This window comes from Dreissena polymorpha, chromosome 6 (assembly GCF_020536995.1).
Source record: "Dreissena polymorpha isolate Duluth1 chromosome 6, UMN_Dpol_1.0, whole genome shotgun sequence".
NCBI classification, from domain to species: Eukaryota; Metazoa; Mollusca; class Bivalvia; order Myida; family Dreissenidae; genus Dreissena; species Dreissena polymorpha.
This window is the reverse complement of record NC_068360.1, coordinates 55,608,560-55,622,322: the sequence shown is the minus strand read 5'-3', so window position 1 is coordinate 55,622,322 and position 13,763 is coordinate 55,608,560. Positions and strand designations below refer to the sequence as shown.

The 13,763-nt window shown below is 30.6% G+C and overlaps 1 protein-coding gene across 1 annotated transcript in view; it reads left to right on the top strand.

Annotated features, from left to right (window-relative positions):
- Window positions 1-4,527: 4,527 nt before the first annotated feature.
- LOC127835698 (slit homolog 3 protein-like) overlaps window positions 4,528-13,763 on the top strand; it is a 47,397-nt gene continuing 38,161 nt past the window's right edge. The window contains exons 1-2 of the mRNA XM_052362136.1: window positions 4,528-4,613; window positions 13,512-13,574. Coding sequence (XP_052218096.1) covers window positions 4,528-4,613; window positions 13,512-13,574 — 149 coding nt within the window. The remainder of the gene's footprint in view (window positions 4,614-13,511; window positions 13,575-13,763) is intronic.

Sequence of the window (13,763 nt, the reverse complement as noted above, 5' to 3'; positions counted from 1 at the left end):
TATAGGAATATTACAGTTTAAAGGTGTCTATCGCAACCGTTGTTTATTTTTGGTGTTTTCACTTCATATACACTTATATTTGTTAATGCAGCATCAACATACTAAAACAATATCGCGGAAAGAGAAAAATAATTCATTTGAATATCAACCGTAGTTTCGTTTTGACAACTGACGACACACAAGATTCGATTTACGATGTGAATCTAAATCTAGTTTTAGTGCAGATTCTTTAATACGACACAAATACACTATTTTGTTTTATGGATCATTTCGGCTTAGAGGACTGGGTGAGTCATGTAAAATATCGATTATAATATTTACTTTTTATAAACAACTGGTAGCAAGATGAGTTGCAGATAATTAGTCAGTAACCACATTTAAACTAACTCTTTTGACCTGTTATTTATGTTCAGCTCAATTCTATAGTAAAACATGCGCATAATATCACTTTGATTGTTAATTTGGAATTGTAATAATAAACCATATGCCACCTAATCGGTCAACAAAGTAACAATACCTGAAAATACCATATCCTATTTCCCACCCCTAACATTACAATACACAGCTAATCTGTCAGTCATTCAGAGCTGATGAGGGTACTGAGTATCGAGGGGTAGATACGGCTATTACTGATAGGGGTTGCCTAGAAATAAGGCTGTAGTATGGAATACTTAAATACATATTTTAATTTGTCATGCTTTACAATGTATTATTTAATTAATTAATGTAGAACCGTAACTCATGTTCAAGTTTGCATAATGTTGGGCAATTTTATTAAATTATTAATTAAATACACATTTGATTCTGTAAAATTGTATTATGACTGATTATTATTGTAAAATTAATAATCTTTTCGTACAAAAATGTTTAAATGCATGTAGGAATGATAATCATATTTACGCGGTTTATATGATACTAAGCTATACGTATTTGTACTCACATTAACATTATTGTTATACGTTTTTTACATATAATTGTGTGCGCACATAGGTAACGGGATCTTCATTTATAGTTTTATGACAAATTATTAAATTCTTAATAATTCATAGTTCTATCAGTCTTAATGTCCTATTCATTAAATTACAATATTAGTGTTCATATTGTAAAGCTTTGATAATGTGTGTAAATATTGAAATAAATATTAAAATAAAAGTATATAGATGTATGTCTACTTGTGTACATATTGTAAAGCTTTGATTCTGTATGTAAATATTGAAATAAATATTAAAATAAAAGTGGATCGATGAATGTCTACTTGTGTACATGATAAAGCTTTGATAATGTGTGTTAATATTTTAATTAAAATTAAAATAATAGTTTAAAAAATATATTTTCAAAAGTACTTTTACTGTCTGTTATAATATGCCGATAATGTAACCTGGTGTAAACACTATTTGTTAAAGAAATGTGTTAATTTGTGAAAATATTGCAATAAAAAGTATTGAACTAAATTCTGAAAGCATTTCTCATTTGTGTTAATGCATAAATAACTCATTTAGAACCCATTAACACATAGATATGTTCACTACCGTGCTAGTTGACTTAGGTACGAGTTGACTTCCGTGCGAGTTGACCAAACAACGTGTGAGTTGACTACCGTGCGAGTTGACTTAGGTACGAGTTGACTGTTAAACCTTGTATTGTGGAGTCGTCGTGGTTATATTGTTGGTCGTGTGTAGCCTAAAAACAATGTTCATATTCGCGAACATGACTTTAGAGTTCGAAACATGATAATGGCTAGAAAATTGCTCTATTTATGTTAACAGTCTTAATTATATTTTACATTAAACTGTAATTTGTTGATAAAAACATTGCAGAAAAAGCATCAATATTTCCAATATTCGATCATATTCGCTCGTTTCGTTCACATTTGCGAATATGAGTCATATACGCACTATAGTCGGACCCAAAATTTCGAGCAAAAAACTTCAAAAACTGCTAAACGGCAATAAACAACACAATAATACAATTCCGAATGACAATAAGTATGTTTCCAATGTTATTGTCTTTCTGGATTGTATTTATCATCACAGTAATGGATAAAAGCAACGTTTGGATTATCAAAAGGTAAATGTAATATATTTTCGAGATAAGACACTTTATTATTTATACATTGAGTCTTTCAAAATTATGGAACGTTTTAAATTAATCTTTCCAGAAATATCAATATGTGGGTCTAATCTCTTACAAAATGACATTTTATTCAACGTAACGTACTGAGTTAAGAAAATTCAATAATTATAAATCGATTTTGACACCTAAACAAGAAAACATCAATTATTTAAAAAAGTTTGGTGTCTTTTACTCTTTATACAATGGAATATATTGCAATGGGCATAAACTGTTTATTGAAGTCTGATCCCCCCTCTCCCTTCTCCGGTCAAACTCCCATTGGAGTTCTTTATAAATTGGAGTTAGACGGGGGTCTTTCGTCAAACCCCCATTGGGGTTTAATTTAAATGGGTGTTTGACGGGGTCCTCCGTGAAAACACCCCGTGAAAAAAAACCGTTGGAGTTTAATGGATAAAGGAGATTGACAGGATCCCCGTCAAAACCCCATGGGAGAAGAAAATCTACAAACACTTTATTTTCTTATTAAAGTACATATTTCTTAGAATTATAACTTAAACATGTGTATTTGTAAACATTGAAACAGAAAACAAAGCATAATATTTAAATTACATTTTTTTGTAAAATATAGGTAAAATTCTCCCGTTTGGAAAAAAACTCCCGTTGGAGAATTGCAATTCTTAACGGGGGAAACAAAATCCCGTTGGGATCCCACGGGGGATGACAACTTTATCATCAAATAACTCTACTTTTCACAAACATTTAATTTTTTTTCAATTATATGTATGTACTTATTGCCTCCTACAAATATGCAAAATTTCATTACAATTGTTCAATGAAAACAAAAAATAAGTTTGCAAATAATCTGGATTTGCAAACTTAATCTGGATACTGTTTATAACTGACATTTAATATTGTATTGTACAATGGTCAGACTCATTGTATTAAGAAACGAAGGGATGCAATTGAAAGCGCATTGCTACACAATATCGTGATTTATAGTGAACACATTTTGAGGTACGAATTAAACTGCCTGACCTCGATACAGCCTACTTGACTAATACTTTAAATGGGATTACACAATATGTCAATGTATCCTAGTGATTGTCACGCCTAAAGCCCACATTTCACTCAAGCAATATATTGAATTAATAACTATACATAATACGATTAATTAGGTTCGGTTCGTGAAAATGTTATTTTTGATGCATTTATTATGTGAACAATTTAGTAATAATTATGAATTGTGTGTAGTTAAAGGATTCGTGATAGGTTCGTAGTTAATGTATGAGCAAGTTAGAAAATGCCATATTGTAATACTTATTGAATGACAATAAAAGATAACGCGTCTTGTTCCTTATTTAGCGGCGAAAAAACTAGCTAAGTATTGAAAAATAAATAAACAACATGTTTTAGAATAAATGATTACTTTTTATAACAAAACTTATTGTCCAAGTTATCGGGTACAGTTTTATTCATCTTCAACATTATTTAAATTAAAACATGTCCGTTTTTATATTGTAGTTTTTTAATATTTTGTGTTTGTCTACTTATACTAACCTATCATTTTTCGCGATGTCAAAAGTAATGATATAATTTAATGTTATTATACTTTTGTTTCGTAGAAAACGTATTTCGCAAGATTTCCCGTGTTTTAACAGTTCGAATACACCACCTAAGGATACAGCCACGTGCCATTTAAAGTTAACAGTAGATATTAATAAAATACGTGATGCACACGTTGTCAATGATCTTATGTTTATTCTTTTTTCAAGCACTCATATCATAACATATATATGTCCTTTTTTGAAATTTAAATACGATAGACACCATGACATGATTTGAAAATATCCGAGACATGTGTATATGCGAACGTTTGCTATTGTTTTAATTTAATGTCATCCGTTTCTAAGATTCTAATGTTGGGATAAAAGACCTTTTTTATGAATAGCATAAGAACCTGTGTTGGAAGGCGTTTCAATGTGCAATCTATTTAATATTTATGAACCTCTGTTCTTATTTAAATAATAAATACTATTTGCATATTCCATTTCAGTACTATATGAACTTGGTAATCTGCATTACTTATTATTCATAACAAATATAAAGGCATCGACAATTGTTACTAAATACTAATAAATCATGCTTTGTTTTTCATTAAATAAAAAGCGTTTCCGTCTTAAGTAAGTTTTACATTCCTCGTTATCGAGAATTAATCAAGACAACGGGTTGGTAAACTGGTAGATTCATGATTCGAATATGACAACTGCATGTTCAATGCCAGGTTAATGTATTTTTTACTTCTCAATATATTACTCTGCCACTATTTCAATCTGCCATAACATTATTTGTTTCACAAAAATAAAAATATATGTTGGCGGGGTTGACGGGGGTGGCGGGGAAGGCTGGGATGGCGGGGATGGCGTTAGGTGGCGGGTGTTTCGGAGGGTGGCGGGGATGGCGGGGGTGGCTGGGATGGCGGTGGTGGCGGGGGTGGCGGTGGTTGCGGGGTGGCGGCGCTTGCGGGGGTTGCGTCATGGTGGGTTGGCGTCATGGCGGGAAGGCGGGAGTATAGGAGCTGGCGCGAGTGTCAGTCCTTTCAGTTTTTAAGTATATATCATCGTAATAAAAAAATATAAGATTTCAGACTGAGTGTTTTTTTTCTTCAAAAAGTCGGAAGCAGCAATCTAAACATCTCATTTAGCTGGTGCGCGCTAGAGATCACTCTACTGGCTTACCACTAGACTTTTCAATTCAATCGGTTTGACTTTTTCATCTGTTGTTTATATTAACATTACACTTGTGATCTTGTCTGGTATTCCAATCCACAACGGGAACCTTTGAATTATGTAAACCTGTGTGCAACTTGAATGATTAAGCATATGACGTTGTTTGTTTTGACTTCTAACTAAACATACTGAAAGCTGAACTAGACACATGATTTAAAATAATTGACCTCAAGCTCTCCATGTACAAATGTGTAAGTCTCTGGCCTGCTTGATTGGATTGACTAACTTTGTCTGCTGTTGTTTCTTCTATATTTTAACAAATTATTAGCTTGTTAACGTCGATTGCTTTAGTTAACTTCGTTTCGCTTTAAAGTATTAATATGACGACGAATTTGAATCAAAAGACGACGGTTTTTTTTGAGGAATGCTCGACATAAACTTATATTAGTCGTTTTCAGCAGATGGTTCGTTTAAGGTTTAATGATCACTGCCGATCGTTTTAAATCGAAAATAAACGTTATTGACAAAATGTCTGTGTACATTTACATTTGTAAAGACGTTGACTGAAAAAAAATTCGTAATGTCGACGAACTATTGACAATTATGCATAAAACGTGCATGATCATTGCTCATTGTGATATGCATATGTATGGTTCCGATAACCATTTCTTTGAAAATACATCGACGTAATTCGAAGATAGAACTTGTTTTTCTATATCAGTTCGAAAACGTTCTGATGGGCCTTACGTTTTTGATTGTAATGCACGATTGTCTGAAACATTCAATTCAGTAACGAAAGTATCCGATTTAGGGCTCAATTTTTTAGACGATCACGGTTAATGGTGAAAGCAGTTTGAGGTACGATTTTAACTACATAGCTTTGATACAGTCCACCAGACAAATGCCTTCAATTCAAGTTCAATATATATTAACAGCGCGTGATTTCACGAAATAGCAAAACGTCTTGAATCCGAAAAAATAACATCAACTTTAAATTTCATTTAAAATGCATTAGCGCATGCCTTTATATTGGAAAAACTAGCACGTGCCTTTATTCATATATCCCATGTAGCAACAGCCGCATAATGTCATAGTTTAATTGATAAAACGGATTCTTACCAGAAAGCAGTCATATAACAAATGAATAACAATAGAGAAAGTTATTATATTCATTTAAGAATACTTTTTATTTACACATGTATACATGTCCAGTCAGACGGTTTGTATTTCAATACAAATCATGCGTCTAGTTTAACTCACTGTATTTTTAGTTGAGTCAATGCCTTCCATTTTTCCAAGATATACATACATAACGCAAGCCCATTTGAATCGTCTTTTCTCAAATAAATATGTTCTTACATGTTGATTCCCACTTCTCGAAAATATGTTCTCTTTAGTAATAGTTTAAATTTTTAGTTATACATACAATGTTATAACTATTTGTATTTACATAAAACGTATACAGATCTTTAGAATTATTGTATTTTCTGTAACCATACGTTATCGGAACCTTAAATAAGTGTGTTAACAGTCTTTAAGCCATTTATACTAAGTTAAACTTGTGTCTTTATATGTAGTGCAAACAGTTTAATATATAATCATGCATACGGTTATCGCTGTAGCAAATCAAAGCATACGTATTGAATAAATCAGTACATCACTGAATATACTTTAAAGGTTTTAGCACTGTACTACATCATTTTAAGGTTCTTTCATGTTGAGAGTAATATGACAATACTATAATTGCTTTATTACATTAAGCTATCTTACAGTTAGCGGTATTACAATATATGTTAATAATAGCTCATTCATGTACAATAGCATAATACTAATTTAACACGGTGTTTGTAGAAACAAAAACACACAGCATGTTCAAAACGTCATGTTATATGCCATAAGAAATAAATAAATAAAAATACATCAGTTCTAAGTTTCACATTTGAATCTTATTGAATAGCTGTTCTATAATGCAATACAATTCTTATACAACCATAATATCGTAAAATGAATTAGAAACAGGCACAATCCTGTAACAATGTCTTTATGGGAAATATAAAGCTGACAATTGATAAAAAAACAACAACAATTTTTTAAGTGACCGTTTAACACATACACATGTCAACTCGGAACACATGTATTTATACCCCTTACTAAAATGATTTGTATATGAAACATAGTTTGTGTAGTAACGTTTTATTTTCAGTTGTTAGTAATTGAATAAACCTGTGCATCTTAGGTTGGTATCTGTAATAATATGGTTTATACTGAGATCATAATTTTGAAAACATTCTACAATCTAAGACAAAGTGAAATTCATCTTCTAATATATTTCACACATTATACTTTATTTCGCCTATACAAACGGGAGAAGGTTTGGTCTATCTCCCACTTTCCTTATACAATCTATGTGAAGAGCATCATAATTTAGAAAACCGTATACTTATTTTGTTTATTGTGCCCATATCTAAATAAGGCTGAAATTTAAAAGTGGCGATGTGCATGAGTTGAACAATCCCTCATTGCAGTTTTGAATAATATTATCATTTAATCTTTGTCTAACATTTGAGATAAATACCTTATCATTTTCGACATCTTGAAAGAGTCATACCTCGTCACACCCTCAGTCACAAAGCAAGTTCTTAAGTAATGAACACTGGATGATTTATTGACAATCATAAACACACATTAAATCAACTGTCTAAGTAAACGTTCCTTCTGATGTACTTATCAATTTAATCTAATAATTAATAATGTTAATTTATCCGGCAGATTTACAATCAAGACGACAGAATGCACAATATACAAAGTCATTTTGTGCGCATCTTTTAACTCCGAGGATTTGTTTACAAAAGTGCATATAAACACGCTTAGAGGACATACCATTAACAAATCCCCAAACTTAACTGCCATAGTTCAAAATCGGAATTATAAGTCTATCAAGGAGATTTAATATGTAGCTCACAGAAATATCAGTTAATAAATATATAAACAGTTATTCATTTTAAAAATAGCTTTTAATGCCTGTCCTGAAAGCGTAGTTTGTGCTTTCGAACAGGAACCTCAGGGCGTAAAAACGATTCCGAAATAATTACATTTGTTTTACATATTAATAAGTTAACCGTTATAATGAAAGTGTTAAAAAGTTGTTTGCCCACATTTTCTGAAAATCATAATTTTAGTATTATTATCAGTGTTAACGCTGACAATAATTTTGAAGTAAATGTAAGCATTTTTGTAATTATTCTGCCGTGTTGCCGAACATAATCATATCATCAGCATACAGTAGAAGAAACTTTTAAAAAGCATTAACATTCTTTAGTATAAAACTCTGACTCTAATTCATTTGAATACATTGGAAATAAAAATGAAGATAAACATTCACCCTGTCTCACTCCATGCATGCATTCGTAGCTATCGCTTAACTTACCGTATTTGACTTTGGAATTATTGCGATTTACATCGACCTTAACTTATATATAGTATTGGACCTCGAATACCTTATTTCATCAATGTATACTATAAATTATCCCGGTCAAATGCCGTAGAAAAATATATACAACCAAAATACCTGCTTACCATTATTTAAAATGTGAGCTGTGAGTCGATGTAATACACAAATATTGTCCAATGTTCTCTAAGACGCCTTAATACCGCATGTGCCTCTTTATATACACAGTAATTTTCTTCCCAGACAGACATATATTATTTATAATTTTGTTTAAAAAAAATTGAAGAGTGCTTAACAATGTAAAACCTCGATAATTATTGACTTCCTTAACACTGCCTTTCTTGTGTAAAAGACCATAGTGCTGGAAAATACCCTAACGTAAACATTTTATTAACTAGAACAGTCAAATACGGTGTGAGTATACTTTTTCCGTTGATGAATAATTCATTATAATATAAATCAGGGCCTGTACTCTTGTTTAGGCTTATTTCAAGTATTGCTTTGTTTATTTCCTGAATTGATATAGGGTTTTTATATTCTTCAAACATAATATTAAATTCATTTTTGTAATACCTTTCTACAAAGTGTACAACGTCTCTATCAGGTGTAAACACAAGCTATCAAGGATACTAATACTTTTGAAGCAATTCTCAAATTCTCCCATGGTTATCTTTGATGTTTGGAAGCCAGCAGACTGTTTAAATATGTTGTTTTTTTTACAATTAGTCTTTTTTTTTAATCTGCATTTAATAATATTTCGGTTTGATTATTATCATATTTTAGTTTATCTTGCTTCATACAATTTGTATACTCAGTTCCTTTGTTAGTTTAGTCATCTGTTTTATTCTTCTTGAATACATTAAAATGTTTATAAACATAATTTCTTTTTTATGAGCACTCAGAAGTAAACCATACATCGCTAGGACATGAACGAACACATTTTGTTTTTTATGTTTTCAGTTTGCGCTTCAATAAAGAGGAAATAACTTCGTCAATAACATCAATAAATTGTGAAACACGCAATCCTATATTATTTGCAGAACTGCAACTACTAACAGCATTTTGCCATGCATTCATTTGATCAATGGCATAATTAGATGACAACACATCGATGTAACTATCCTTAGTTATACCATTCCAAACATATATATTTTGTCCGAATCTGATCAACTTTGCCAAATTAATTACTTTTATCAGGCTGCTTAAAAGACAATGAAAAATATACAAATCAATTATCAGATAAAATATTTGGATCATGCACACACAGTTTATTTATACAATGAAATAAATACGGTTTAGTGAACGCATAATCAACAACGCTAGATCCAGAGATTATATGTGTATTTGTACCGGGAACATCTTTATCGTTTCGACCATTAAGTATACGCAAACAGGTTTGTTTACACAAATCAAGAAGAATTAAATCTATATTATTAGTATTTTCATTTTCAACAAACTCAGGAAAATCTGAAGTATGATAGTTCAAGTCACCACACACAATTACATTAAGCTCTTTTTCGTTTTTGGATTCAATATCAGAAATAAATTATAATAATCTCTCAAATGTATTTCTTTATTTATTTTTATTTTTTGCGAGAACTGCCTTTCTGAATAATATAACAGAGATAGATATACAAATCATTATATAAAGTTAATTGCTGATGCCCCAATTTTCACACATATATTATCATCATGTGTTTTAAAAACTAATTTATCTTTACTATCAAATTCATTCCTTATATAAACATATATTCCACCCGAAGACCGAATACTAGTTTGCAAGTTTTCATATAAATTTATTTCAAAATATTTAAACCCATTAAACTGTAAATCATTGCAGGGATCATGTACACATATCAGTTAAAAGTACAATATCGTGACAATTAAATAAACTTATACTTACCGCAGATTTTCCTTCACAACCCCGTCCTAGTTTTTGACACCGCATGACACTTGTTGTCTTTCCACCTATATGTTTTATATTATATGAAGTTATAATTATGTTACTGTCTATTTTGTTCAAACATAACTAATATGACCTGGTTACAATATTGTATAAAACATTTATTGAAGCTTATTTAAAAATGTTTACCAACGGTTCAGAATACAAATTTCCATCAAGATGGATCGATAAGATATATTTTCTGAATTCGTTTTTTACATATGTTGTGTGAACACACATATAATAAAAATCTTATACTTGTTATACAATTGCAGAGATTTTGTTTTTTCTGCATAAGATATTATGTCTTTTGAACGTTTTGATCAAAATGTGATGACACTTCACGGACATACTTTCAATTTTGAATTGCGATATATGAACATTTATTCGATGTTTCGTCGCTGTGACTGCGAAACTTCGAATACTAATTTGCACTCCGTAAATACTTAGAACTCCGTTTATACAGGCTGTTTTATAATACATGTTTTTTGTCTTGAACGTTTCTGCCATTTTGAATTCATATTATGGTACCGCACAGGGAAACTTTTGGGTTAAAATCTTTTTATTTGGCAGCACTTTCGGTTAACTCCGGATAATATATTGGATATCTTATAAATCCCTTCATCGACTTATTATTGATTTAGCTGAAATATGCGTAGCGCGGTTATGTGAATAATAAGCGTAATTTACAAATTTTAAATTGTAATTAAAGTAAATACTACTATATACTATATAAGTGTGTTACATTTATATGGTTGTAGTATATAATCAGGAATTTTATGAAGTAGTTTTGTATGTTATACATTGGAATCCGCTCCGAAGATTGTTTTCAGAGAATTAACTGGTTTAGGTTAAAATGCGAAATTTTCTGCTTTCCATTAGTATTTCTGACTAAGTATTTGTTAAATACGGCGACCAAATTTGTTTTTATGTTCGGCAATATTCTGATGGACCTTACATTTTAGATAATATTGTAACACTAAGATATCAATGCTTTAGACAATCGGAATTAATGGTTAACACAGTTTAAGGTTGAATTTATCCGCATGACGTCGATGCAGCCCACTTTTATCTTCAATGCAATTATAATCCATGTCATATGACCGTGTTGTTTTTCACACCTAAAGCCCCACTTTACACTAGCAATGAATCTAACAAATAGCGACACATCTTGTTCCAATACTTTTTTACAATTTGTAATAGTAATCGGCTTGAATACAAAATAAGGATTAGGGCAGCGGAAAAAACGGAGCTGAGCATTTGATTAACCATTAAATCAATAAATACGAACACCAATAAATCAATCAATAGTTGAAAACTCCAGTTTCTTATACATTTATTAAAACAATTATTTTGGTTTAAAAGTGAATGGTACATAAAATTATGTAGTACAGTGTCTTTCTTGTAAAATAAATGGTTTATGTTTGGTGTATGTTCTGTTATTCATTACGTTTACAAATGCCAGTTCGTTATATGGTGTAAGTAATGAATAAGGAAACTGCTGTGTTCCTTATTCAGGCACGAAAACGATAATTATTTATTAGTTTATTAATAACTAGGTAAAAACGTGTTAGAATGTTTATTTGTAAACATCATAACTAGACGCATAATGATTGGTATAGTTGTGTCGACAAGTGTGTTACACAATATGTCATTTCTGTCAGGAGAAAATGCAAGGTGCTTATTTGGTTTAAATAAGTAATAAGGAACAATAGAATGAATAGCTAAGTTTTGTGGAAATTTTATAGAAAAATATTTTGATATGCAAAAACAGTAGCATTCATATATTTATATATATATATATATATATATATATATATATATATATATATATATATACATACATATATATATATATATATATATATATATATATATATATATATATATATATATATATATATATATATTTATTTATACTGTCTTTAAATGTTAAACAATTCCTATAATATGAACACGCAAGTTTTTCATTCGGTTTGAATAAGGAATACTTGACAAATTTGTTATTATTTTTCAGCCGAAATACAGAGACTGGAGCTTAAATAAATATGATTGAGAAGTTATAGTATGCAATTAATATGTTGGATATAATTTTATGATTATCATATGTATGTTGCGCAGTTTGGTACCTTGTAAGTTTTGTTTGAACTTCTTCAAGACAATGTTAGTAAAATGTAAAAGGATTAACCGGTAACTTGAACATGAATGGTCATTAACTTGCAATAGACTCTATTTAACATGCAGGTATTCTATCAATTTGCTTAGAATCAAGGAACAAAAATGCTTTTATACAATGATATTTAAAACAAAAAGTATTTATATTTCTTTTCCGTCCGTTTTTTATTCCACCGGGACTGAATGGTTCAGAAAAGTAATCAATTCTGAAAATCTGCATTATGCTTTATGATAATAAAAAACAATTGTAAAATATTATAACTAGACACAAGTTTTAACTTTTATTAAGCACAGCATATTCAAGGCATGTGGAAGCTTCAATTTAGAAAGCATGTGTTAGAGCAAAGGTTATTAAATATTGAACGGTTGATGTTATGCATGGTATTTGAAGGCATTCATTCTGTATAGAATGTTTATGATTTGGTTTTCTGATACTAGACAATACAAAATAATGAATATTTAAATGTTTTGCCAATTTTTCAACGTGGGAGTGGCTTCAGATAATACATATTGTTTCTCAAACACCAAGACTTTAGAAATGCATGGGGTATAAGAAAATAATTGAACATTTCGATCAATCTCGTCATAATACTATAACAGATATAAAATAATTGAGTCAATTTAATGTATATAAGGGCACGTTTAAGAATAATTTTATATATATATATATATATATATATATTGAAACGTTGAGTACATGTTGTCAATATTTTTTACTAGAATAACATATTCAGATTTCAAGGTTATTTAAGTTTGATGGTGTTAACTCAACGGAATAACACACTTCAATCCAATGGTTAATAAACAAATAAGTATCGTTAAACTTACATATTGTGTTTTACACCATTCCTTTTCTGTATGTATACACTTATCCCATCTATATACATACATACATAATTGCAGTGCTTTTTACAAAGCCAGCACACAGCTATACATCTTATTTAGCAAGGGCTCTCTGGAGATACCGCAGCTTTCTGACCACTTGATTCGTCCATTTAATTGTTTCAAGTCAATTCATAAGTTGCTTGTAATATCAGGAAACTAAATAACACCGGCGTTGTTTTAGTCCACATCGGGATCCTTTGAATTATGTTTACCTGTATTACTTGAATGTTTAATCATATGACGTTGTTTGTTGTTATTTCAGGTACCTTCATAACAACCGGATACGCACTATTCATCGGGCTGCGTTCAGACACTTGACTAATCTGTGAGTTACAATAAACACATGATTTGTACCGAAATAATTGCCGTCCAGCTCACGTTGTATGAATTTGTCAGTCTGTGGTCCGTTTGATTGGGTGGAATAACGTTCGCTTGTGTTATTTTGAGATTGCCCAATAGACTGCTCGGTTTACTGCGCTTTCTGGTAAGAATATTGTTAACCAATAATACTGTG